Source organism: Procambarus clarkii, chromosome 22 (genome assembly GCF_040958095.1).
Source record: "Procambarus clarkii isolate CNS0578487 chromosome 22, FALCON_Pclarkii_2.0, whole genome shotgun sequence".
NCBI classification, from domain to species: domain Eukaryota; kingdom Metazoa; phylum Arthropoda; class Malacostraca; order Decapoda; family Cambaridae; genus Procambarus; species Procambarus clarkii.
This window is the reverse complement of record NC_091171.1, coordinates 8976017-9003474: the sequence shown is the minus strand read 5'-3', so window position 1 is coordinate 9003474 and position 27458 is coordinate 8976017. Positions and strand designations below refer to the sequence as shown.

General features: G+C 51.9%; 1 protein-coding gene across 5 annotated transcripts in view; it reads left to right on the top strand.

Annotated features, from left to right (window-relative positions):
* The window catches only part of LOC123757326 (transmembrane channel-like protein 7), a 47573-nt gene that overhangs the window by 9887 nt on the left and 10228 nt on the right, over nucleotides 1-27458 (top strand). The window contains exons 1-5 of one of the 5 annotated variants that reach the window (XM_069329424.1): nucleotides 4916-5700; nucleotides 18072-18760; nucleotides 19221-19301; nucleotides 19622-19725; nucleotides 22804-22899. In XM_069329424.1, coding sequence (XP_069185525.1) covers nucleotides 18073-18760; nucleotides 19221-19301; nucleotides 19622-19725; nucleotides 22804-22899 — 969 coding nt within the window. In that variant the 5' untranslated portion in view covers nucleotides 4916-5700; nucleotide 18072. Of the gene's footprint in view, nucleotides 1-4915; nucleotides 5701-5740; nucleotides 6887-18071; nucleotides 18761-19220; nucleotides 19302-19621; nucleotides 19726-22803; nucleotides 22900-27458 lie in introns of those variants that run through there. The other 4 variants (XM_069329423.1, XM_045740904.2, XM_069329422.1 and 1 more) reach the window with 4 other exon arrangements.

Below are 27458 nucleotides of genomic sequence, written 5' to 3'. Positions count from 1 at the left end.
GAATATTCCGAGGACTGAGGTCGTGGCGGCCCCAGACATCAAGTAGTATGGTGGGCGAGTGCAGTTGCAGCCAGACCGGCGACCAATCAGCGAGGAGCCGGCAGTAAGACGGGTAGTTTGGCGGTTTGAGTCTGAGCAGGTGTCCCTGGCTGCATACGTTTTGCTCTCTGGCAAACCTTGCTGGTGTTGTTGTCGTTGTTGGACATTTCTTCCATAGTAGTTTTATATAGATGTAATGACGTATTTGTGGAGGGAAGAGCAGGCTCAATCTCTTGAAGGAGATTATTGTCACAAGCCCTTTATCCATTTCAGTAATTTTCCTTGTATTCCCAGCTCGGCAAGCTGTTCCAGTATGATTTCTCTGTTTGCTGTATCAAAAGCTGCTGCTAGGTCGATGAAGACTGTTTGAGGGGAAGCTTTAATATGTGCGAAGTACTCAGCAAAACAGTGTTGTGTACTGAGCCCAGGCATAAATCCAAACAGTTGAGGTGACAGGTGCCCCTGTATACGATACACGAGTCTGTTAAGAACAATACGTTCAAGCACTTTACAAACACACGATGTTAGAGATATGGGTCTATAATTATCTGAGTGTGGTTTGGGGATGGGAACAATGACACTGTGTGAGGCGCACGTCGGGTCAGTGGGGCCAGACTGACCCCCAGGAGTATCAGGAAAGTGTTGACCCGAGGCCTGGCCTAAAGTCCTTACCTAAGCTGCGCTGTCGAGTGCTCGTGTGTTTATCCCTCCAATGTCGCAACACCCAACTGATAGACTTTAGTGCCAGACACGGGGGGGGGGGGGTCAGGTGACTCGCTCCGGGGGGGGGGGGGGTCAGGTGCCACGCTCGGGGTGGGGGGGGGTCAGGTGCCACGCTCGGGGGGGGGGGGTCAGGTGCCACGCTCGGGGGGGGGGGGTCAGGTGACTCGCTCGGGGGGCAGGTGCCACGCTCGGGGGGGGGGGGGTCAGGTGCCAAGTTCGGGGGGGGGGTCAGGTGCCACGCTCGGGGGGCAGGTGCCACGCTCGGGGGGGGGGGTCAGGTGACTCGCTCGGGGGGGGGCAGGTGCCACGCTCAGGGGGGGGGGGCAGGTGCCACGCTCGGGGGGGGTCAGGTGCCACGCTCGGGGGGGGGGTCAGGTGCCACGCTCGGGGGGGGGGGCAGGTGCCACGCTCGGGGGGGGTCAGGTGACTCGCTCGGGGGCAGGTGCCACGCTCGGGGGGCAGGTGCCACGCTCGGGGGCTGGTGCCACGCTCGGGGGGGGGTCAGGTGACTCGCTCGGGGGGGGGGGTCAGGTGCCACGCTCGGGGGGGGGGTCAGGTGCCACGCTCGGGGGGGGGGGGGGTCAGGTGACTCGCTCGGGGGGCAGGTGACTCGCTCGGGGGGCAGGTGCCACGCTCGGGGGGGGGGTCAGGTGCCACGCTCGGGGGGCAGGTGCCACGCTCGGGGGGGGGGGGTTCAGGTGACTCGCTCGGGGGGGGGCAGGTGCCACGCTCGGGGGGGGGGGGTCAGGTGCCACGCTCGGGGGGGGGGTCAGGTGACTCGCTCGGGGGGGGGGGCAGGTGCCACGCTCGGGGGGAGGGGGTCAGGTGACTCGCTCGGGGGGCAGGTGCCACGCTCGGGGGGGGGGCAGGTGCCACGCTCGGGGGGGGGGGTCAGGTGACTCGCTCGGGGGGCAGGTGCCACGCTCGGGGGGGGGGGCAAGTGCCACGCTCGGGGGGGGGCAGGTGCCACGCTCGGGGGGGGGGGTCAGGTGCCACGCTCGGGGGGCAGGTGCCACGCTCGGGGGGGGCAGGTGCCACGCTCGGGGGGGGGGGGCAGGTGCCACGCTCGGGTGGGGGGCAGGTGCCACGCTCGGGGGGGGGGCAGGTGCCATGCTTGGGGGGGGCAGGTGCCACGCTCGGGGGGGGGGGGGGGCAGGTGAAACGCTCGGGGGGGGGGGGGGGCAGGTGAAACGCTCGGGGGGGGGGGCAGGTGAAACGCTCGGGGGGGGGGGCAGGTGCCACGCTCGGGGGGGGGGGCAGGTGAAACGCTCGGGGGGGGGGAGGTGAAACGCTCGGGGGGGGCAGGTGAAACGCTCGGGGGGGGGGGCAGGTGCCACGCTCGGGGGGCAGGTGCCACGCTCGGGGGGGGGGTCAGGTGACTCGCTCAGGGGGCAGGTGCCACGCTCGGGGGGGGGGGGGTAGGTGCCACGCTCGGGGGGGGCAGGTGCCACGCTCGGGGGCCAGGTGCCACGCTCGGGGGGGGGGGGCAGGTGCCACGCTCGGGGGCCAGGTGCCACGCTCGGGGGGAGGGGGTCAGGTGACTCGCTCGGGGGGCAGGTGCCACGCTCGGGGGGGGGCAGGTGCCACGCTCGGGGGGGGGGGCAGGTGCCACGCTCGGGGGGAGGGGGTCAGGTGACTCGCTCGGGGGGCAGGTGCCACGCTCGGGGGGGGGGGCAGGTGCCACGCTCGGGGGGGGTCAGGTGACTCGCTCGGGGGGCATGTGCCACGCTCGGGGGCCAGGTGCCACATTGAAAGTGACTAGTTTCCGGCACTGTGACGTCATGTATGCTTGGCATTCCTCGGTCATGCTAAGAGTCGTGTCGGTATTTTTCAGATTTGTTCAGGAATTGATTAGATAAGTAGCGTTTTTCTTATCAAATTTATACAAATCGTTGCGGTTCTGATTATATAGGGGTACAGCAGTACGAAATATTATTTTAATATTAATATGACCGAGTTTCCCATAATAGCAAAGTTTTGGGAGAACTGCTTCAAACTCGTTTTGAATTCACAATTCCTGTAACACGACTTTGGCTTCAACAAGTTTACATTGCTTCTCAAAAAGCCAGTAACTCATTGCAATAATGAAGTATCCTGCTACGGGTATATCTACTGTTTTGTATCATGCTGCAGACCTGCCACACTTACACTTCACCTGATCGTACAATGTTGATGTTTGTAACAAAGACTGAGTGACAGTGATAGACCAAACCTAATGCGTGAAGTAATAGAGCCAATGTTTTTAGCTGGATGGACGACTTCCTTAAGATAAAAGAAGATCATTCATCTGTGAATGACGTCTTCAATCTTAGATGTAAGCAGTAGACCAGAGGGAATCCGCACCCTTCTTGAATATCTACTCCAAATATGACTTAGCTCACCAGGGTCACCATTGTGCATTGTGCAAGTACCGTCCCCCACAACACACGAACACACACACTCGCTCCACTGTAATTTCGACAAGTATCAAGATCAGTATGTCTACCCCTATAATTACACTGGACAATGCTCATCACTGAAAAACAGTGACTCATATGCATCTTGATGAAAATACTGTTAATACTGCCACTGAGAGTTTTTCAAAACATTCAGGAAGGGATTTCCAGAATTTCAACCCCTCACTTATTGCGTTATTCCAACTAATCGATCTATTTCAGTATTTCTAGTTCAGCTCTCAGGCTGACGAATTTTGTGTCCAAACTGAATGGTTTTGTAAAACAATCAATTGTATCTCATAATTATCCAAATCACTCCACAGCAACATTTCCATATTCAGTTTGTTTAATGTTGCACTATCCGCACACAATAAATTTTGCAGTCTCTTCAAATTATCTGAATTTAGTAAATTTTTGAAGCAAATTGAGCAGTAGTTCATGCTCGAAAATTACATTTGAAGGCTCTGTTTTCCCTGAACTTCAAAATGTGTCGTGTTTTTCCAGGTTTGGGATATATCTAAAAGTGCCACTGTCGACATCACGTTTACAAATTTCAGTTTGATCTCAAGGACTTTTACGGTGTTAAAATCATTTAAAAGTAAGAAGAAATCTGTGAAAAACATGAACCTACACATCCACACAACACCAGATATATCTTGACAAATCACTAAATTTTTCATTCGTCAAAAGCAAACCAATTTCATTCATCCACTCAACAAATCGTTCAAGGGCAGAACCTTTATTAAGCCACAGATCATTGCTGCACATAAGTAGTCCTGAGAACACAGAATTCACCTCAGTAAATTGTGAAGGTGTCTGTGTTTTTTTCAAAGCTTGCGTAGAAATGTCACGTTACAATATTCATATATCTTCAAGTTTCTCGCTGCCAGCTTTGGCCCACAAGGCCTCCGCGTGTGAATATACTGAAAGCCTATCAGAGGATGTACAGCATATAGTGCAAACACATTTACCATCCTGTTTAACCAATTATGCTGGCAACTCCGTCAGTCGTCGCGGCAACAATTGTTGAGAGGTCAGCCTGTCGATTAGGCAATTATATGTTTTATTTATTATGGTTGGAGTTTAAAGAATTGGATGGTTGACACAGTGAACAGTTGGGTGGGTTGACACAGTGAACAGCTGGGTGGGTTGACACAGTGAACAGCTGGGTGGGTTGACACAGTGAACAGCTGGGTGGGTTGACACAGTGAACAGCTGGGTGGGTTGACACAGTGAACAGCGGGGCGGGGTTGACACAGTGAACAGCGGGGCGGGGTTGACACAGTGAACAGTTGGGTGGGTTGACACAGTGAACAGCGGGGCGGGGTTGACACAGTGAACAGCGGGGCGGGGTTGACACAGTGAACAGTTGGGTGGGTTGACACAGTGAACAGCGGGGTAGGTTGACACAGTGAACAGCTGGGTGGGTTGACACAGTGAACAGCTGGGTGGGTTGACACAGTGAACAGCTGGGTGGGTTGACACAGTGAACAGCTGGGTGGGTTGACACAGTGAACAGCGGGGCGGGGTTGACACAGTGAACAGTTGGGTGGGTTGACACAGTGAACAGCGGGGTGGGTTGTGTGACGGAGTTCCCCCCCCCTTATAATTCTCCCACGCCTGCAATAAGAGTCATGCCTACTTTTCCCAAGCGTTCTCTACGTTGCAGGCTACAATTTGATATATGGGAGAGAGTGAAGTGTTCTCGGAGAGCCGAGAAATTTGTGAAATAGTAATGTTTTGGCCTGTGGTTTAGGCCCTTTAGGGAGCCAAGATGGCGCTGGCCTCTCTGATCTCCCGCCAAAACCGTGTGACGTCAGTGGCACCGGATTGGTCACCGACAGCAATGTGGCACCGGGAGCCAATGAAAACCTCCCGTGGCGAAAGTGACGTCACGAAGGAAGGGGGTCCGGCCAGCGCGCCGGGCTGGCGCCAGCAGTCAGTCACGACACGTCATAGAGGTCGGACGTGCGACGAGTGGTCCTGTCTGTCGGACAGCTGTTTCCCACTACCGTGGATTTACGCGTCACCTGAAGTCCGCCAGTACTCTGAGAAGTCTTCCCTAGTTCATGTGTTGAACCAGAAGAGGGAATTGACGGTTATTTGAGCAACAAGTGCTCCAGTCAGGTACTGTGCCAGTAGCAGTGAAGCCGTGCAGTGACGTATGTTGACGTCTGTGGCAATTCACCAGTTCGTGACAGCGTAGTGGCTGACAGAGCCACTGGGTAGCTGAGGAAGAGAGGACTATTTGGGGAAACCGGACGACTGTAGCTGAGACGTAGGCGACAGCCGTTGCTGGGAGAAGACGACGGCCAGGAGACCGACTCCAACCTTCAAGAAGTCAAGGAGGAGGACGGACCTGCAGTGAGGAGGCACGGAGACGACGCGCTAAACGGTGGGACGACGAGAGGCTCTGGTAGGACACGACGACGTGTAGTGTGGGGGCGTTCCCGACACGAGGACCAGGAGCTACATCTCGACTCTCATCGGAGGATAGGGTGAAGTAGGTGGTTCTAGTTCCCTCCCCATTCCCCTTTAGTTAGCTATATTATTCGGCTATATTATCTAGCCTGAAGATTTTATATGTCGTGAGCAAGTCTCACTTATGTCATGGTAAAGCACCAGGGTGCTAGACAGTACTATCAAGAGTACTTGTAATATTCATGTTGATTATTGGTGTGTACAGGCACCAGGAACCAGTGGTAAATTTACTGTGTTGTGTATATCTTTCTATAGATTTTGATATGAACATATAGTGGTGAATTATATATAATATTATGCCAGTATTTGGAGGTTAGGCTATGTGCCCAGAAACTATTTATTTTCCATGTATTGATGATTGATTTATATACCATATATATGTCTATGTTCATTCAGTGAATAATCATTTGTGAGTACAGTGAATTATTGCGTTATCGCCCACGAGAGAAAGTACTGAAAACTCCCGTGTTAATATTTCATTATTTATTGTTGGATAAATAACAGTGTAAGACCATTACAGTGAATCATTGTAGAATTGATTGTAGAAAAGACTGTTTGAGCCTGAGTACAGTGTAACTAAGTAATTCGGTTTATTTGTGCCAATATCGAGTGTGCGAGTTTCTAGTAATATTGGAAAATTTAAAGGAACAGCGCGCGTGAATCTAGAAAACAAGCAAAGTTCGCGCGGAGAGGCCATTGCAATCAGCTGTTCTTGACACTTGATGAGGAGGGGGAGAGTGTTGCCCTCTAGTGATCGCATAATATCCGTGGGAATTACCGGCCGAGTCAGGATCAGTTGATTTATGATTATTGTGTGGCCTTGTGACATCTTTCATACATTTTAAGTAAAACACAAAACTCTCTTTGTGTTTTTATCATCCCCTCCATTGATCTTGTGGCTATACTATACCTGTAAGCATAGAGTGATAACAATAAGTACCTGCCTGATTCCTGATCTTTGAGTGTGACCTTGCCAAGGCTACCACTGAATACACCAGTCCACTGAGGGTGTTACTGGCCACCTTAAACACCAGTTGGCGATCTTGTGTTTAACCGTAGAGCCCTATTGTTGGGGAGGGCACACGACAGTCGAGGTGAACGAGTCGTGTTCTCACTCTTTCTTAATAAGAGGCCGTTAAGATTGACTGGGAGACTCTCCTGGCGTGCAGTGGCGCCGTGAGGATCGAGGGAAGACCCGCAGGGCTACGGTGAGTTACCTTGAGCGTAACTATTGCTCACCCCAGAGTAAGGGTAGAGAATAATAGAGAGGTGGAAACCCCCAACAGTTGACACAGTGAACAGCTGGGTGGGTTGACACAGTGAATAGCGGGGCGGGGTTGACACAGTGAACAGTTGGGTGGGTTGACACAGTGAACAGCTGGGTGGGTTGACACAGTGAACAGCTGGGTGGGTTGACACAGTGAACAGCTGGGTGGGTTGACACAGTGAACAGCGGGGCGGGGTTGACACAGTGAACAGTTGGGTGGGTTGACACAGTGAACAGCGGGGCGGGGTTGACACAGTGAACAGTTGGGTGGGTTGACACAGTGAACAGTTGGGTGGGTTGACACACTGAACAGCAGGGTGGGTTGACACAGTGAACAGCAGGGTGGGTTGACACAGTGAACAGTTGGGTGGGTTGACACAGTGAACAGTTGGGTGGGTTGACACAGTGAACAGTTGGGTGGGTTGACACAGTGAACAGTTGGGTGGGTTGACACAGTGAACAGTTGGGTGGGTTGACACAGTGAACAGTTGGGTGGGTTGACACAGTGAACAGTTGGGTGGGTTGACACAGTGAACAGTTGGGTGGGTTGACACAGTGAACAGTGGGGTGGGTTGACACACTGAACAGCGGGGTGGGTTGACACAGTGAACAGTTGGGTGGGTTGACACAGTGAACAGTTGGGTGGGTTGACACAGTGAACAGTTGGGTGGGTTGACACACTGAACAGTGGGATGGGTTGACACACTGAACAGTGGGATGGGTTGACACACTGAACAGCGGGGTGGGGTTGACACAGTGAACAGCGGGGCGGGGTTGACACACTGAACAGCGGGGCGGGGGTTAACACACTGAACAGCGGGGCGGGGTTGACACACTGAACAGCGGGGCGGGGTTGACACACTGATAAACTATGAGAGTGCCACTGTAAGTGCCACTGCGTGGAGTGACACACTGATAAAGAGGGTGGAGCGACCTCTGGCTGTCGTATCAAGATAACAATTTAAGCTATCTGTTACAAACGGATATGGGGTACCAGGAAGACGATTAACTCGCAGATATCACATGTATAGCATGTGTTGAGTAGTCACACATGTTGAGTAGTCAATATGTGGTCACAGCACTTACATACTTCACGTCACCCACACACTCGTCTCCAATAACAGTGACCATTCTCATATATTATCTGGGACATTAACTGTAATCAGACTCCAACACCTGAGTGGCTGCTATTGTCAAGAAGGTCCTGTCAAATTGGTTTATTAGATTGTCGAGACTGTTGAAGCATGTATACGTCTGATATGTATACACACACACACACATCTACTGATTGTCAATGTTTTCACTTGTAAACACTTTCTCTTCGATGGAATTAATGACTTAAAAATACAAGTAATTTAATCAAAAGACTTATGTACCAACGCACACTATAATGTAATGAATTATATATAATGTAATGCATTTATTATTAAATATGACCGAAAAAGTAAGATTAATAATTCTAACGCGAATTTTCTCAATGTTTCTTATATTTTTTTCACTGTTGATGGTAACTGAAAAATCAATTCTCCAAAATTCATTTTTATTTCTAGTCTGACGCGACACTTGAGCGCGTTTCGTAAAACTTATTACATTTTCAAAGACTTTAGTTTACACACACACAACTATAACTGAACAGAGTTGATTGATTGACGAAGATTATGCCACCCAAAAGGTGGCACGGGCATGAATAGCCCGTAAGTGGTGGCCCTTTTAAGCCATTACCAGTATCAAGAGCTGATACTGGAGATCTGTGGAGGTGCGAATGCACCCTGCATGACGGGAGATGTCTCCCTTGTGAATGTGTTAAGATGAAGATGAAGCCACCCAAAAGGTGGCACGGGCATGAATAGCTCGTAAGTGGTGGCCCTTTTGAGCCATTACCAGTATCAATAGCTGATACTGGAGATCTGTGGAGGTGCGACTGCACCCAACGTGACGGGAGATGTCTCCCGTGGAACAGAGTTGATGATGATGAAGTAAGTAAGTAATTATCAAAAGAAGGCACCAAACCGGGAAGGCTATGTAGCACCATCAAATACGCAAAATAATCAGAGGGCGCTAAATATCACCAAGGATGCCAATACGAGAACAAAAACGCATAAGGCGAACGATATCAAAAGTATCCGAGTCACCAAGAATTCTATCGAGGGACAGGTGACCGCGAGGGGCGGTCGGAAAGCAAGACACACGCTCGTCCTGGAAGTCAGGACATTCAAGAAGGACATGCACGACCGTAAGAGGGACAATGCAACTAGGACAATAAGGAGCAGGGCGGCGCTCCATCAAGTGACCATGGGTTAAGCGAGTATGGCCAATACGCAACCTCGCTAGAGCTGTTTCCCACCGCCGGTTACGGTGGAAGGAGGACGGCCACGAGGAAACACAACATTTAAGAGTACGTAGCTTGTTACCAGTAACAGACAACCAAGAAGCCTGCCAACAGGTAAGGACTGAGGAATGGATAACCGGGTAAAAGTCGGAATACGGAATGCCTTTACGAGAGATGGGACAAGAGCGGACAGCTTCCTTAGCGGCAGCATCCGCACGCTCATTTAAAGACACGCCAATATGGCTGGGAACCCAACAAAACTCAACCGACTTAAATTTACTGTGAACGAGAAACAGCCAATGCTGGATCTCGACAACTACCGGATGAACTGGATTAAAGCACCCGAGAGCCATGAGGGCACTACGAGAGTCAACAACAACCACAAAGGAAGACTGACAACGAGAAAGCAGGAGACGAAGAGCATAGAGAATAGCATAAAGTTCCGCTGTAAAGATGCTAGTCTCCGGAGGCAAGCGACACATATAAGTGCGATCAGGAAAAACAACAGAGTAGCCAACACCGTCCGCTGACTTAGACCCATCGGTGAAGACAGAAACGGAGCGGGAGTGAGAAGAAAAGTGCTCGAGGAAAAGGCGTTTTAGAACTGTAGGAGGGGTAAAAGCTTTAGTGATACGAGTCAAGGATGTACAAAACCGCGGAAGAGGGACCCTCCACGGGGGCAAAGAAGGAACAACACGAGGAGAAACATCAGAAATACGAACGGAAAGAGAATCCTGCAGGCGAGATAACCGGACAGAAAGAGGGAGGTGGTGAAGAGGAACAGGAACCGCAGGAGGGGTAAAAGTTAAAGCACGACAGAGACGAGAGGAAGGATGTTGCAAGGACCGCGCAAGATAGCGAAGACAGTAGCGATCACGGCGGTCCTGGAGAGACAGGAAGCCAGTGTCAACATACAAGCTAAGGACGGGAGTCGAACGAAAGGCACCAGAACTGAGGCGCAACCCAGTATGGTGCAAAGCATCAAGACGGCGAAGAGTAGAAGGAGAAGCAGACGAGTAAGCAGGGCAACCATAATCGAGCTTAGACAGGACGAGAGAGGAATGTAAAGCAAGGAGAGTGCGCCTATCTGCCCCCCAAGAAGTATGGGACAAGACCCGAAGGAGGGTAAGGGACTTAGAGCACTCAACACGGAGGTAAGAGATATGGGGAGACCAAGACAAACGAGTGTCAAGGAATAACCCCAAAAGCTTCGCGGAATCTTTGTATTCAAGGGGATGACCATAAAGTGACAAAGAGGGACGAAGAACAACCCGTTTCCGCGTAAAAGTCATGGCACAAGTCTTAGAAGTAGAGAACTTGAAGCCATGACCTGTGGCCCAAGACGACACGGCATCAATCGCAAGTTGAAGCCGGCGTTGAAGGAGAGGCGAATCATCACCCTGACAACAAAGGGTAAGATCATCGACATAGAGAGCGGAGAAGACACCAGAAGGAAGAGAGGAAAGAAGACCATTGAGGGCAACCAGAAAAAGAGTAGTGCTCAGAACACTACCCTGGGGCACACCTTCGTATTGCTGAAAAGGGGGAGAGAGAGCGGTACCAAGGCGCACCCGAAAGGAACGACGAGAGAGGAAGCTGCGGAGAAAGAGAGGGAGATGACCACGAAGGCCAAAAGAATGAAGTTGAGATAGGATATGATAACGCCAAGTGGTGTCGTAAGCCTTTTCTAGGTCAAAAAGGACGGCAACAACGGAGGTCTTCGCAGCAAAAGCAGTACGTATATAGACCTCCAAGTTCACCAGGACATCTGTCGTGCTGCGGCACTTGCGGAAACCAAATTGAGAAGGGGAGAGGAGGTGATGGTGTTCCAGGAACCACATCAGACGAACGTTAACCATACGTTCAAAGAGTTTGCAGACACAACTTGTGAGAGCAATAGGGCGAAAGTCCTTAGGGGAAGTACCCAGAGACCCTGGTTTGCGAACAGGGAGGACAACGGCATCGAGCCAGTCCTCAGGGACTGACGACGACTCCCAGATCCGATTATACAGACTCAGTAAATACTGAGACGTGCTCGGAGGGAGATGGCGAAGCATCTCATAATGAATACCATCGGAGCCCGCCGCCGTAGAACCGCAGAGGGCCAGGGCAGAACGAAGTTCAGAGAGAGAGAAGGGATCATTATAGGGAAGCTGAAGATGAGTGCAGAAATCTAAAGGACGAGACTCAAGGACAGGTTTACGAAGAAGGAAAGATTGGGGAAGATGAAGACCAGAGCTAACAGAAGAAAAGTGGGAACCCAGTTCGGAAGCGACCTGCAACGGGTCCGCCACAAGAGTATCATGGAGGTGAAGGACCGGTGAAACATCGGGAACGAACTTACCCGCTATCTTGCGGATACGCTTCCAGATCTGGGCCAGAGGGGTTTCGGACGTAATTGTCGAGACATAAGATGCCCAACATTCACGTTTAGCCGTACGGATGGCCCTACGGGCCACCGCACTCGCTTTCCGAAAGAAAAGAAAAGAATCGGTCGTCTGCCTACGGCGGTGCTTCTTCCAGGCTGCACGCTTACAGCGGACAGCCCGAGCACAGTCCGCATTCCACCAGGGAACGCACTTCCGTGGACCCCGAGAGGAAGAGCGAGGAATAGAGCGGAGGGCAGCGTCGAAGACCGTGTCATGAAAAAGGAGGAGAGCGCGAGAGAGGGGCAGAAGGGAGAGGTCAGAGAGAGTAGCACTGAGGGAAAACAGGGTCCAGTCCGCCTTAGCAAACTGCCACCTAGGGAAAGAGAGGGAAGGGCGAAAAGAGAAAAAGGAAACAAGGATGGGGAAATGATCACTTCCATGGAGGTCATCAAGAACCTGCCATGTGAAATCTAAGTAAAGAGAAGAAGAGCAGAGAGAAAGATCAAGACAAGAAAGGGTGCGAGTTCGAGAGTCCAAATGAGTGGGCTCACCAGAATTCAGAAGAGACAGGGAAGAAGAGAGGAGAAACGGCTCAAGGAGGCGACCCCGGGTATTCGTCAGAACGTCACCCCAAAGAGAATGACGACAATTGAAGTCACCCAGCAGGAGCACAGGCTCCGGCAAGGAGTCTAGGAGGTGTTTCAAATCAGGAAGAGAGAGCGGGACACCCGGGGGGAGATAAATGGAACAAACTGTGTACCATTTCCCCACAAAGATACGAGCAGCAGAACAATGGAGAGGCGAAGGAAAAAGTAAAGGAACAAAGGGAACATCAGCCCGAATCAAGAGAGCAGAAGAATTAGAAGCCCCAGCAATGGCTGGGGGGGGGGGAGAGAAAGGAATAGCCACGAAAACGACCAGGACGAGCACCAAGCATCGGCTCCTGGAGACAGACACAAAGGGGCGAAAACCGCGAAACCAGAAGTTGGAGTTCGAGGAAATTGGCGTAATAACCTCGAACGTTCCATTGAAGAATGGACAACGACGAGAAGAGAAAGGACAAAAACAGAGAACAAGGAAGAAACAAAGGCGAAAGACCAACAGAGCACGTTAAAGAATATCAGGGTCGGGATCAGGGTCAGCAAAGTCAGGGTTAGGGGGCATGGGTAAACTGAGCAAAGACGGAGGGAAGGAAACGGGAGAACAGATCAGAGGTGGGCGGGCAGGGTCCGGAGGAGGAGGAGGAGGAGGAGGAGGAGACAACGGAGAGGAGCAGTCAAGGACAGCAGCAGGAAGAGGGGGAGTAGAAAGAGAGGAGCACACCCCAGCAAGAGCAGCAACCGAAAGGGAAGCAGGGGCCAAAGAAACCTCCATAGCAGGAACAGGGGGCGCAAGCATTGAAACGGGAGTGGAAGGAGCAACAGAGCCAGAAGGAGCTGAGGAAGAAAGCGAAGCCTTCTTACCCGCCGGGGAAGAGGAAGGAGAGGAGCCAGGCTTACGCTTCTGACTGAAAGAGACCGGTGTCCCAGCAACTACGTACCGGGCAACGGATTCCAGTGTCTCAACAGGAGAAGCCGAACGAGAGCACACACGACGGCCGTTAGGAGAGCGATGGACATCCGCCCGCACCGACAGGCGGCGGGGAGAGCCGATAGATGGAGGAAGAGGATGGGAAGGAGGATCGGAGGGGGACGAGGAAGGAGACACAGAAGACACGACAGACCGGGTAGAAGGAAGGGGAACCCCAGGCAGAGGACCAGGAGGAGGATCCTTCGGGAGAGAACCCAAAGGGACAGAGGAGGGGGCAGTGGGCGCATCAGGGTCCAAGGCCTGGAAACGGTTGTGAGTCTGAGGAAGGCGGGAAGGACGAGGAGATGAAGAGCGCAACACGCGAGCATAAGAGATATTAGCATAAGGCGGGAGCCGGCGAACCTGGCGCCTCGCCTCAGGAAAAGATAAACGCTCCCGGTGCTTCAAGTTGAGGACGGCTGCCTCAAGCTTGTAATGGACACACGCACGGGAGAAGGTAGGATGGGCCTCACCGCAGTTGAGGCAACGAGCCTGGGGAGAAGCGCACTCCGACTTAGAGTGATCTTCGCCACCACACAAAGGACAGAGAGAGACAGTCCCGGAGCTGGCACCAGCAAGAATGACAGAGGGTGGAAGGGTCCTACCATCAAAGGTAATCTTCACAACCCGGAGGGGCTGACGGCGACTACCACGAGGGGGACGAGTAAACGTGTCCACCTGGAGAATAGAATGGCCCTGGGCAGCGAGGATATGTCGAATATCGTCGTGGCAGTCGCGTAGGTCCCGAACACCGGTCGCAACATGGGGCGGGAGCAAAATAGTGCCAACACTGGCATTCAACTGGACGTTCTTCGAGACCCGAACGGGGGTCTCGCCAAGGCAGGATAAGGCAGCCAAGCGGGAAGCAGCATCCTGAGAAGGAGCAGCAACGACACGCGTACCGAGACGAGTGGGGTTAAAAGTAATGGAGGCATCCACGGAATCAATGAGATGTCGATGAAGGGAGAAATCGTCAGGAGGCGCAGAATCAAGAGGGAGGAGATCAAAATATTTGGCCCACGAAGCGGGACCAAACAAGGCTTGATAGGTAGCAGAACTGGAAGGAATCGAGCGAGGGCGGCCGTGACGAGAACGGCGGTGAGAACCCCCAGAGAGAGAGGGGTTAAAAGGCGCAGTAGTAACAACGAGAGAAGGAGCCGCGCCAGGGGACGAGGTAGTCACCACTGGGGGCTTGGGGTTCGACCCAACCACAGAGGAGGGAGGGGAGCCAGGGGAAGGAGTCAGAGAGGCCAAAGGAGGAGCAAGGTCGGGGCCCAATGCAGCGGAGGCTACAGAGCCCGGTCTTCCAATACGGACCGACTCGGGGGCTTGGTCGCCCACCCCACGAGCCTGAAAAGGTAAGCCAGAAACAGCCGAAACAGGGGTTATCATCTTGACGAAATTACGAATTCACTCACGAATGTGCCCCCACACCCACCATGGAGCCACAATTAGAGGCAGGACACCCAACAAGAAGCTATCGCCGATCTTGTCGGGGCCTCCTAGGGGTGCGTCGGGAGTATACGCCCCACAAACGCCACCTTAAGAAACCGACAGTCCGTCGAGATCGGGTTCAGTGACGAAGTGGGGATTGACAATAAAAGGTTCCCCTCGCTCTCGACGTCGGGTACCGCAGTTCTACGGGTGCAAGAGTATGCCTCCTCAAGCACCCGGGCGTCAAAGTAGAAGAAGTCCAAGGGAAGAACCAGAACGAGCAAAAGGTCGGCAGGAAACGGCAAGCAGATAGGAGAAGAGGGGGGAGAAAAACGAAACAGAAGGAAAAGGAAAAGATGCCCAGCAGAATTGGAGAGGACGGCAGCAGGAGCACAAGGCTAGAAAAGGACAGAGGACTGTCCCAAGGAGCATCACACTCCGGCAGCCGCCCACTAAGCCCCCAGACGGCGACAACGAGCTGAGCGGGGAGGGGGTGATGATGATGAAGATTAAACCACCCAAAAGGTGGCACGGGCATGAATAGCCCGTAAGTGGTAGCCCTTTTGAGCCATTACCAGTATCAATAGCTGATACTGGAGATCTGTGGAGGTGCGACTGCACCCTGCATGGCGGGAGATGTCTCCCGTGGAACAGAGTTTAAACATCTTCGATTTTATACCTGCATTTGGGTGAGGTGATATGTTACAACAGTTTTGGATGAGGTGAAAACAAACTTTCAACACAAGACAGAACACGAAACAATGGGTATAATGTTTTGAAAATTAAAGGGAAGAATGGAAGTAACTGCAAAGGGCCTATTGGCCCATATTTCTTGATGCTTCTGTATTGGTGCGGAGGCTTGAAGTGGGTAGAATATAGTTGTGCATTAATTGGCTGTTGATTGCTGGTGTCGACTTCTTAATGTGTATATAGTGCCTCGCAGATATCAAGCCATCTGCTATCGGTGTATCTATCGATGATTTCCGTGTTTTTTGTTAAGACTTCTCTGGTGATGGTCTGGTTGTGGGAAGAGATTATATGTTCCTTAATGGAGCCCTGTTGCTTATGCATCGTTAATCGCCTGGAAAGAGATGTTGTTGTCTTGCCTATATACTGAATTCTTTGAGGCTTACAGTCCCCAAGTGGGCATTTGAAGGCATAGACGACATTGGTCTCTTTTAAAGCGTTCTGCTTTGTGTCTGGAGAGTTTCTCATGAGTAGGCTGGCCGTTTTCTTGGTTTTATAGTAGATCGTCAATTGTATCTTCTGATTTTTGTCTGTAGGGATAACGTTTCTATTAACAATATCTTTCAGGACCCTTTCCTCCATTTTATGAGCTGTGGAAAAGAAGTTCCTGTAAAATAGTCTAATAGGGGGTACAGGTGTTGTGTTAGTTGTCTCTTCAGAGGTTGCATGGCGTTTCACCTTCCTTCTTATGATGTCTTCAACGAAACCATTGGAGAAGCCATTGTTGACTAGGACCTGCCTTACCCTACAGAGTTCTTCATCGACTTGCTTCCATCCTGAGCTGTGGCTGAGAGCACGGTCGACATAAGCGTTAACGACACTCCTCTTGTACCTGTCTGAGCAGTCACTGTTGGCATTGAGGCACATTCCTATGTTTGTTTCCTTAGTGTAGACTGCAGTGTGGAAACCTCCGCTCCTTTCCATGACTGTTACATCTAGAAAGGGCAGCTTCCCATCCTTCTCCATCTCGTAAGTGAAACGCAACACAGAATTCCGCTCAAATGCCTCCTTCAGCTCCTGCAGATGTCTGATATCAGGTACCTGTGTAAAAATGTCGTCAACATACCTGCAGTATATGGCCGGTTTCAAGTTCATGTCGACTAAGACCTTTTGTTCGATGGTACCCCATGTTGAAGTTTGCAAACAGGACACCTAGGGGAGAACCCATGGCGACCCCATCTACTTGCTTATACATGTGCCCATCCGGGCTCAAGAAGGGTGTCTCCGAGCTCTCGGCCACAGCTCAGCATGGAAGCAAGTCGATGAAGAACTCTGTAGGGTAAGGCAGGTCCTAGTCAACAACGGCTTCTCCAATGGTTTCGTTGAAGACATCATAAGAAGGAAGGTGAAACGCCATGCAACCTCTGAAGAGACAACTAACACAACACCTGTACCCCCTATTAGACTATTTTACAGGAACTTCTTTTCCACAGCTCATAAAATGGAGGAAAGGGTCCTGAAAGATATTGTTAATAGAAACGTTATCCCTACAGACAAAAATCAGAAGATACAATTGACGATCTACTATAAAACCAAGAAAACGGCCAACCTACTCATGAGAAACTCTCCAGACACAAAGCAGAACGCTTTAAAAGAGACCAATGTCGTCTATGCCTTTAAATGCCCACTTGGGGACTGTAACCTCAAAGAATTCAGTATATAGGCAAGACAACAACATCTCTTTCCAGGCGATTAACGATGCATAAGCAACAGGGCTCCATTAAGGAACATATAGTCTCTTCCCACAACCAGACCATCACCAGAGAAGTCTTAACAAAAAACACGGAAATCATCGATAGATAAAGCGATAGCAGGCGGCTAGATATCTGCGAGGCACTACACATTAAGAAGTCAACACCAGCAATCATCAGTCAATTAATGCACAACTATATTCTGCCCCATTCAAGACTCCGTACCAATACAGAAGCATCAAGAAATATGGTCCAATAGGCCCTTTGCAGTTACTTCCATTCTTCCCTTTAACTTACAAAATATTATACCCATTGTTTCGTGTTCTGTCTTGTGTTGAAAGTTTGTTTTCACCTCATCCAAAACTGTTGTAACATATCACCTCACCCAAATGCAGGTATAAAATCGAAGATGTTTAAACTCTGTTCAGTTATAGTTGTGTGTGTGTAAACTAAAGTCTTTGAAAATGTAATAAGTTTTACGAAACGCGCTCAAGTGTCGCGTCAGACTAGAAATAAAAATGAATTTTGGAGAATTGATTTTTCAGTTACCATCAACAATGAAAAAAAAATATAAGAAACATTGATAAAATTCGTGTTAGAATTATTAATCTTACTTTTTCGGTCATATTTAATAATATATGTCTACAGGAAAGACTGTTACCAAAATATACTAATGTAATGCATTATATATAAGGAACAAATTTTCCATTAAATATAATTTAAATGTGCATCTGTATAATTGAGGATTTGATTAAAATAATTTCTGTCACAATCGTACTCACGCAAGCATAAATGTGTCATGTAAACAGATATTTTTGTACACAAACACACGGTAGATTACGACTATGCAATCTAACACTTAATCTATCTTTACTCAAGCTTGGCAAGATAACACTGGGGCAGTGAGTCAGGTGCCCGGGACCACCACTGTGTCAGGTACCGTGACCTCCCGAGAAAGAAACCCAATTTTCTCTTTTTTTTCCACAGAATGTCTGGGGGCAGCGGTGATGGCGCCCCGGAGAGGGATGACTGTGGCCGTGCGGGTGTGAGGAAGGACAGTCTGCCGTTCAGCAGTGAAAGGTATAACCAAGATAACAGGTACACCAATAACGCCAAGAACTCAATAAAACCTTCCCCCGTTGATCATGACCTTGGCGATGGACCATCGTTGTTGTCCATCAGTGTCGACCGTGAGGTCCTGCGGCTGCCAAGGGTTATTCCTCGCCCCTCCTGGAGGGCTGATCAGGGTTATCAAAGACTCGGAGTATGTCGCCAGAACACAAGTGAGGTTAACATGGAGTTAGAAGACTCTTCTCACAACCTGGAACATGGCGTCCGAGGGTCTCCAAAGTCGAATCAAGAAAGAAAAGAAAAAAGCCACCTTGATAGTGGTAATGACTATAATTATGATTATTCTCAGGAAAATTGGATTCTGCGAGATTCTATGAGCCAACATAAGAGGTCAGAGATGGGTCCTAGACGAGACCACATACCATTACCCAGACCTACAAGACGTGGTAACACACGACTGGACGCAAGGGAGCAGGGGAAGGTGACGCAAGAGCAGCCTCCACACGTCTCCCACCACTGGGATGACTGGGACGCAACACCAACTGACACAGAGGCCGTCAACCTACTGGTTGATTTACTGCCTTCTCAAATAGAAAGAAAAACAGGTATGTATCCTATTATACTTAATAAACTTTCATTGTTACTGAAGCAAAAACAAAAAGATTGTTGAATCAATGCTCAGTTTACCGTATCAAACATCACTTGTATACTATCATAGGAGCCTAAAGATTGGCACATTATATATATATATATATATATATATATATATATATATATATATATATATATATATATATATATATATATATATATATATATATATATATATATATATATGTGTGTGTGAGGGTGTGAGGCAAGAGCCGGGTGAGTGTGTTATGAGGGTGTGAACTAGACATACAGATAGACATGCCACTTTTAAAACCCATCTTCATGTACTGTTTCTTAACATATCTTCCTATTAGCATAATATGCTGCAAGTAACTCCACTTCAGTTGCAGGAGTGTTCTCGAACACACACTAAATTATATCTCACAGTGTAAGGACAAGTATGTTGGTGTTCAGGTACTCTGAGGCTCCGGGGGGTGGCGAGGCCGGCGGACCCCACACACGCCCCGCGCTCACCACGACGCCCTGGACACCAGCGTGAGTTAATGACGCAATGTTCACATATTTATGCTAATGTGCAACACTTATCCTGTATTGCATTCATGTTATGATAGGTAGCATGGTGCAGGTGTTGCTTCTGAGGCTTCAGCTAACACAGGGCAATGCACTGCATGCATCTCCTTTGCAGTCATCGACGATTGTCGCATTATCAATAGACAGATTTCTCGTCAGCACTAGTGCACTACATACATTATTAAATATTGTAAAACATCCTTCTATAAGTAAACTTTCTAGCATATCTATTGTTGATCATCTTAAATGATGCCAACTGAGGCAGCGTTGGCGTCTTGCCCTAGATCACAGCGAGGCGGAGATCGTGGAGGCGCTGGAGAGGGTGAAGGAACAACCGTGGCCGATGGCCAGACGCAGGACGACACGGCAACAACTCCTCCAGGAACTGGTAAGAAACACAAGTGTGGAAGATGAGAGATGGAGGAAGCGGATGGAGGTGTGGTTCATCTTAGATAATAAACTGGTGGTGGAAGAGTTGCCAGGGGCGGGGTCCAGCACGGGAGGGATGCCAGGGGTGGGGTCCAGCACGGGAGGGATGCCAGGGGCGGGGTCCAGTACGGGAGGGATGCCAGGGGCGGGGTCCAGCACGGGAGGGATGCCAGGGGTGGGGTCCAGCACGGGAGGGATGCCAGGGGTGGGGTCCAGCACGGGAGGGATGCCAGGGGTGGGGTCCAGCACGGGAGGGATGCCAGGGGTGGGGTCCAGCACGGCAGGGATGCCAGGGGCGGGGTCCAGCACGGGAGGGATGCCAGGGGTGGGGTCCAGCACGGGAGGGATGCCAGGGGTGGGGTCCAGCACGGGAGGGATGCCAGGGGTGGGGTCCAGCACGGGAGGGATGCCAGGGGCGGGGTCCAGCACGGGAGGGATGCCAGGGGTGGGGTCCAGCACAGGAGGGATGCCAGGGGTGGGGTCCAGCACGGGAGCGATGCCAGGGGCAGGGTCCAGCACAGGAGGGATGCCAGGGGTGGGGTCCAGCACAGGAGGGATGCCAGGGGTGAGGTCGAGCACAGGAGGGATGCCAAGGGCAGGGTCCAGCACAGGAGGGATGCCAGGGGTGGGGTCCAGCACGGGAGGGATGCCAGGGGCAGGGTCCAGCACAGGAGGGATGCCAGGGGCGGGGTCCAGCACAGTAGGAATGCCAGGGGCAGGGTCCAGCACGGGAGGGATGCCAGGGGTGGGGTCCAGCACGGGAGGGATGCCAGGGGTGGGGTCCAGCACGGGAGGGATGCCAGGGGTGGGGTCCAGCACGGGAGGGATGCCAGGAGCAGGGTCCAGCACGGGAGGGATGCCAGGGGTGGGGTCCAGCACGGGAGGGATGCTAGGGGTGGGGTCCAGCACGGGAGGGATGCCAGGGGTGGGGTCCAGCACAGGAGGGATGCCAGGGGTGGGGTCCAGCACAGGAGGGATGCCAGGGGTGGGTTCCAGCACAGGAGGGATGCCAGGGGTGGGGTCCAGCACAGGAGGGATGCCAGGGGTGGGGTCCAGCACAGGAGGGATGCCAGGGGTGGGGTCCAGCACGGGAGGGATGCCAGGGGTGGGGTCCAGCACGGGAGGGATGCCAGGGGTGGGGTCCAGCACGGGAGGGATGCCAGGGGTGGGGTCCAGCACGGGAGGGATGCCAGGGGTGGGGTCCAGCACGGGAGGGATGCCAGGGGTGGGGTCCAGCACGGGAGGGATGCCAGGAGCAGGGTCCAGCACGGGAGGGATGCCAGGGGTGGGGTCCAGCACGGGAGGGATGCTAGGGGTGGGGTCCATCACGGGAGGGATGCTAGGGGTGGAGTCCAGCACGGGAGGGATGCCAGGGGTGGGGTCCAGCACGGGAGGGATGCCAGGGGCAGGGTCCAGCACAGGAGGGATGCCAGGGGTGGGGTCCAGCACAGGAGGGATGCCAGGGGTGGGGTCCAGCACAGGAGGGATGCCAGGGGTGTGGTCCAGTACAGGAGGGATGCCAGGGGTGTGGTCCAGCACAGGAGGGATGCCAGGGGTGGGGTCCAGCACAGGAGGGATGCCAAGGGCAGGGTCCAGCACAGGAGGGATGCCAGGGGTGGGGTCCAGCACAGGAGGGATGCCAGGGGTGGGGTCCAGCACAGGAGGGATGCCAGGGGTGGGGTCCAGCACAGGAGGGATGCCAAGGGCAGGGTCCAGCACAGGAGGGATGCCAGGGGTGGGGTCCAGCACAGGAGGGATGCCAGGGGTGGGGTCCAGCACAGGAGGGATGCCAGGGGTGGGGTCCAGCACAGGAGGGATGCCAGGGGTGGGGTCCAGCACAGGAGGGATGCCAGGGGTGGGGTCCAGCACAGGAGGGATGCCAGGGGTGGGGTCCAGCACAGGAGGGATGCCAGGGGTGGGGTCCAGCACAGGAGGGATGCCAGGGGTGGGGTCCAGCACAGGAGGGATGCCAGGGGTGGGGTCCAGCACGGGAGGGATGCCAGGGGCAGGGTCCAGCACAGGAGGGATGCTAGGGGTGGGGTCCAGCACAAGAGGGATGCCAAGGGCAGGGTCCAGCACAGGAGGGATGCCAGGGGTGGGGTCCAGCACAGTAGGAATGCCAGGGGCAGGGTCCAGCACAGTAGGGATGCCAGGGGCAGGGTCCAGCACAGGAGGGATGCCAGGGGTGGGGTCCAGCACAGGAGGGATGCCAGGGGTGGGGTCCAGCACAGGAGGGATGCCAGGGGTGGGGTCCAGCACAGGAGGGATGCCAGGGGTGGGGTCCAGCACAGGAGGGATGCCAGGGGTGGGGTCCAGCACAGGAGGGATGCCAGGGGTGGGGTCCAGCACAGGAGGGATGCCAGGGGTGGGGTCCAGCACGGGAGGGATGCCAGGGGTGGGGTCCAGCACAGGAGGGATGCCAGGGGTGGGGTCCAGCACGGGAGGGATGCCAGGGGTGGGGTCCAACACAGGAGGGATGCCAGGGGTGGGGTCCAGCACGGAGGGATGCCAGGGGTGGGGTCCAGCACAGGAGGGATGCCAGGGGTGGAGTCCAGCACGGGAGGGATGCCAGGGGTGGGGTCCAGCACAGGAGGGATGCCAGGGGTGGGGTCCAGCACAGGAGGGATGCCAAGGGTGGGGTCCAGCACAGGAGGGATGCCAGGGGTGGGGTCCAGCACGGGAGGGGATGCCAGGGGTGGGGTCCAGCACAGGAGGGATGCCAGGGGTGGGGTCCAGCACGGGAGGGATGTCAGGGGTGGGGTCCAGCACAGGAGGGATGCCAGGGGTGGGGTCCAGCACAGGAGGGATGCCAGGGGTGGGGTCCAGCACCGGAGGGATGCCAGGGGTGGGGTCCAGCACAGGAGGGATGCAAGGGGTGGGGTCCAGCACGGGAGGGATGCCAGGGGTGGGGTCCAGCACGGGAGGGATGTCAGGGACTCAACAAGGAACGTTGCCCGTAACACATGTTTTTATTACCTTGAGAAAATCCCCTGTGTCATGACTTAAGAGGAGTGTTTACCTGGAGGACTGTCGGCAGGAGGAGCAGGAGGCGAGGTGGTACTCGGTGCGTCCCGTGGCCAGGGCGGTGAGGAAGGGCACCACCTCACTCACCAACTTCCTCTGGGCGGCTGATGTGAGTACCGCTCTCCTTCCTTACTGCTTTTACCTTTACTTCACTATAGGAAATACCTTCAAGGTCATACTTCAGTTAGGCTCGTGTAAGCTGTTTGATTTGTAGTACATAGGTAATTATATTGCACGTAAAGTGACAATGAAAGCGTGCCTGCTAAACTACAGGGTGTTCTCCATACCCCAGAAGGATTCGAACCCAGCTGTCATCTCCAGGAAGATTCTATAACTAGGATAGTCAAAAATGCATATCAAATCGCCGGTGTAAATTTACCAGCCCATCCTCTTTTGAGGGAAAACAAGGTCCGGAAAATATAAAGTTAAATATTTTTATACCTAGTATAGCACATGCTTTACTATTTTAGGCCTAATATAGCATGGTTAGAGAGGTGAAAAATTGAAATAAGTTTATTGAGATATAAATGCCCACACAGGGATGAGATAGCTGGAACTATTCTCACCACCGTTCAGTGCAACGTGTTCATATTATATATATATATATATATATATATATATATATATATATATATATATATATATACATATACATATACATATACATATATATATATATATATATATATATATATATATATATATATATATATATCACGGAGCTGAAGTTTATAACTTTCTAAAAAGTTATAAACTTCAGCTACTGGAATAGGGTAGTCTGTGCATTAAGCATTTGGCACTGAGTTTTCCCATATAACAGGAACCGATGAAAGAGCATCCGAGGTCCCACACTATCTCATTGCCTGGGAGAGGATTGGAGTTCTGGTTGGTTAAATACCCCAGAATTCCTACCTCTCTTATGGCTTTGAAGTATAGTGTAGTGGATACAGCATGCAACTGCCACCTTGTTGGCCAGTGTTCGAGTCCCATGGTGGGTTGAGTGTCTAAAAAGTTATAAACTTCAGCTACTGGAATAGGGTAGTCTGTGCATTATATATATATATATATATATATATATATATATATATATATATATATATATATATATATATATATATATATATATATATATATATATATATATTCACACACACACACACACAATTGACGATCACAAAACACTGATCATTTTTATGCGGAAAATCCACAGAGAAATGTGAAAGGAAGTGAACGTTTCGGCCTGATTAAAGCCGTTGTCCACACCAGACTGACTAGAGGAAAGAGAGGGAGGGTACAGGCCAACATTTGGAACCTGACCAACCCATCTCTAGGGAATCGAATACACGCAACCTGCTGTGTATACTATAAAAAACTTCCCTGGTACAGCAGGTTGTGTGTATTCATTTCCCTGCAATGATTGTGATTTTGTGTACCTTGGACAAACACCAAAGTCCTTACAATTGCAGTTGTCTCAACATGCTTATAGTATTAGAACTGCCCAAACGTCTAACGCATTGTATTTGCACACGAGTTTATGTGATCACACTATTAACTGGAATGGGGCGAAAAGCAGTACCAACTGTGTGTGGTTTCGTGGGACGGAATTTGATTGAGTCTGCTCTAATCAGTGTCCAAATCTTCTTAATGTTAGTACTGGTAAGTACAAACTTGATCCAATTTTAAGTTATAATATTGCACAACAGTTTAAGAAAAAACTCTAATAGCTTACAATGTCTCATTACAATTTTATATTCATATAGTGTGTGTTCATGAGGTTTTTCTTTAATCTTTCATCCTTATTCTCCGACCGCTTAATCCTCTTTGAGTATTCTAAGCTAAGCTATACCTGTTTCTGGTTAATTCCTTCCCTAGAGATGGGTTGGTCAGGTTCCAGGTGTTGGCCTGACCCTCCCTCTCTTTCCTCTAGTCAGTCTGGTGTTGACAACGGCTTTAATCAGGCCGAAACGTTCACTTCCTTTCACATTTCTCTGTGGATCTACTTATTCAAAGACGAAAACAAGAGGGACTTACCCGGGCGGGGGTCGACACTCACTCTTCAACTCTAAGTCAAGAAACCTGACTGCAACCGTTGACTTAAGGCGACACAATCCCAATGAAGCCCAGGAACATTTACAAGGTAGTGAGCGGCCAGGACCCTGTTCAACCTCCAAAAACCTTGTGCCTGAATGTCAGCCCAGGACATGTTACCAACAACGGCAGCCAGCACAGCAAACTTTTTCAACATCGTGGGTACAAGGATAGACCGCAGGCTGGCTGGACCAAATAACCCTGTGAACAACCTGGAAGACCCGAACCCTGGAGCAGGAAAGGAGGGGAAACTGGGTCAACCCAAAGCGCATCCCCGCCCACCGAGGCCGTGGTGTGTAGGTAACAGCGCAGAGCCACGACCGGACACAACACATGATGCCCCCTCGGCCTAACCAACCAAGCATCAACAACCCAATGATCCCTTCAGAAAGCAGCAGACTTATTCTTCACCAGACAAACAAACCTACTACCTGGACCAAAAGAACAGAAACCCCTGCACCAGAGGAGAGCATGAAGCTCCCTGACCCAATGCCCAGAGGCCAATGCCAATTGGAAAAGAGCTTTGGAAAACAATCTTGAACCGAAGGGGCCAACAGAAACCGAGGCGAAGAGAGAAGAGAGAGCACCTAATCCAACGACCAGGACAGCACATGAGCAGGCCAAAGGTGAAACAACGCACGAGACAGCTTGCAGAACGGCGTGGAAATAACATGAACGCCGAATGCAAGCTACAGTGGCTCCACCAGCGCCACATGATACAAGGCGACAGAATTCGGCATAAGATGATGGTCTTGGAACAATCACAAAAGGATAAAACAACCTGAACATAGACAGAAGTACACCTACAAAGGGACAAGAAATAATGGAAGGACAGCCAGGAGACTTCATACTGCCGCCAAGACGAAACACACAGGTGGGACACCATCAACAAAGCTACCTGCTCACCATACAAATGGCGATGGACTCGAGTCAGATACCAAATGTGAAGACTCGAGAAGATCAAACCAGCCATGTAACGGACTGGACCGATCCGCTGAAAGAGGCAGAACCGCGGGAAGACCCTAGGGTTCGGACACCAAGCAAGCAACGCCTGAAACTAAGGCTGAGCTGGCCACCAAGGAGTCAAAAGGACTACTCTCCCTTGGTAAGTCTCTAAGCGAGCTAGGCCCTGGAGTAACAGTGGAACTAAGGGGAAGAGGTACAGGTAACCCCACCTCAACCAGTCTTGCCGCAAGCCATCGACCTAGATTGCCTCACAGTTGGGGAAGGGCGCCATGTATACTGGGAGACGCCTCGACCACGCTGAAGCAAAGAGGTCCACCGCGAGGAGCCCGTACGTCCAGCAGAGCCCAATTGAATGAGTCGGCATCGACCATCCATTCCGTGGACAGGGAAAATGAACCGTAACAGGCCGTCCGCCAGGACATTAGACACCTGCTGGACATGAACGGCCAGGAGATCCAAACCCAGAGAACTCAGCAGACGAGTCACCTGAAGCGACCAACTCCAAAGAGCCAAGGACCACATCGAACCCCCTAGTTCAGGCAATGAACCACTGATGAGCAGTCCGAAGGGAGCCAGAGTGTCGATTCGTGACATCCACACTGCTGGAAGGACGGACCCCACCGCCCCTGGCCGGCCTGGTGAGCACCACGAAAAAATTGAAGAGGACGTCGGTGAGGCAGCAACTGATGCAAGGCTCTCGGAGGCTGAACCCAGTGATCGTGAGAGAGGTGGATGGGACGTCCCCCGAAGGAACCAGAACAGCCAATGAAGCCAAACCCGACCTGGCGGGTAGACTATCATGGCAAAGTTCAGGCTCCCGCACAGACCCTCAAACAACCGCTGGGTGACACGGGAGCCCCCCAAAACAAGCAAAGGCGGAACCACAGCCAACGCAGAGCCTCCGGAGCGAGAGACAAGGTAGCAGTCCGAGAGTCCCACACAAGACCCAGCGAAAGCCAAACCTGAGAGGGAACCAGACGGGACTTCCTCCAGTTCACCAGGAACCCAAACCCGGCGAGCTGGGAAAGAACCAAATCCCTAGTGAGCAGACACTCAGACTGGCTGGGAGCCCACACCAGCCAGTTGTTGAGATAGGCTAGAACCCTAACCCCTAAAAGACACAGATTGTCCACCACGACCTAGGTAAGGCGTGTTAACACTCAAAGTGTCAGGTTCAAGCTGAATGGAAGGCAACGAAAGCGGCAAACCTGATGCCCCACAACAAAACCGAGCCAGTCCCTGAACCTCGGATGAATCAGGATGTGCCAATATGCGTCCCAGAGGTCCTGGGACATCATCCAAGCGCCCAGCTCCAAAAGAGGCCGGACTTGGGACAGAGTAGTCATCCGAAAGGAGGGGCAATATACCCAGGGGTTCAGATGGGACAAGTCCTGAATGAACCACAGATCCGCACAGTCCCGTTTCGGGGCTAGGAACAGACAGGAAACCCACCTGAGGTTCGTCGTTGTTTCGACCACGCTCAAAAGCATCCAGTCCGAGATGACTCGACAGAGCACAGAAGAGGCCAGCTCCGAACACCCCAAAGGGTGAGGGGCCACCCAAAGCCACTGCAGACCATCGGAAACGACCCGAAACCCGCAAATCGTGAGACCA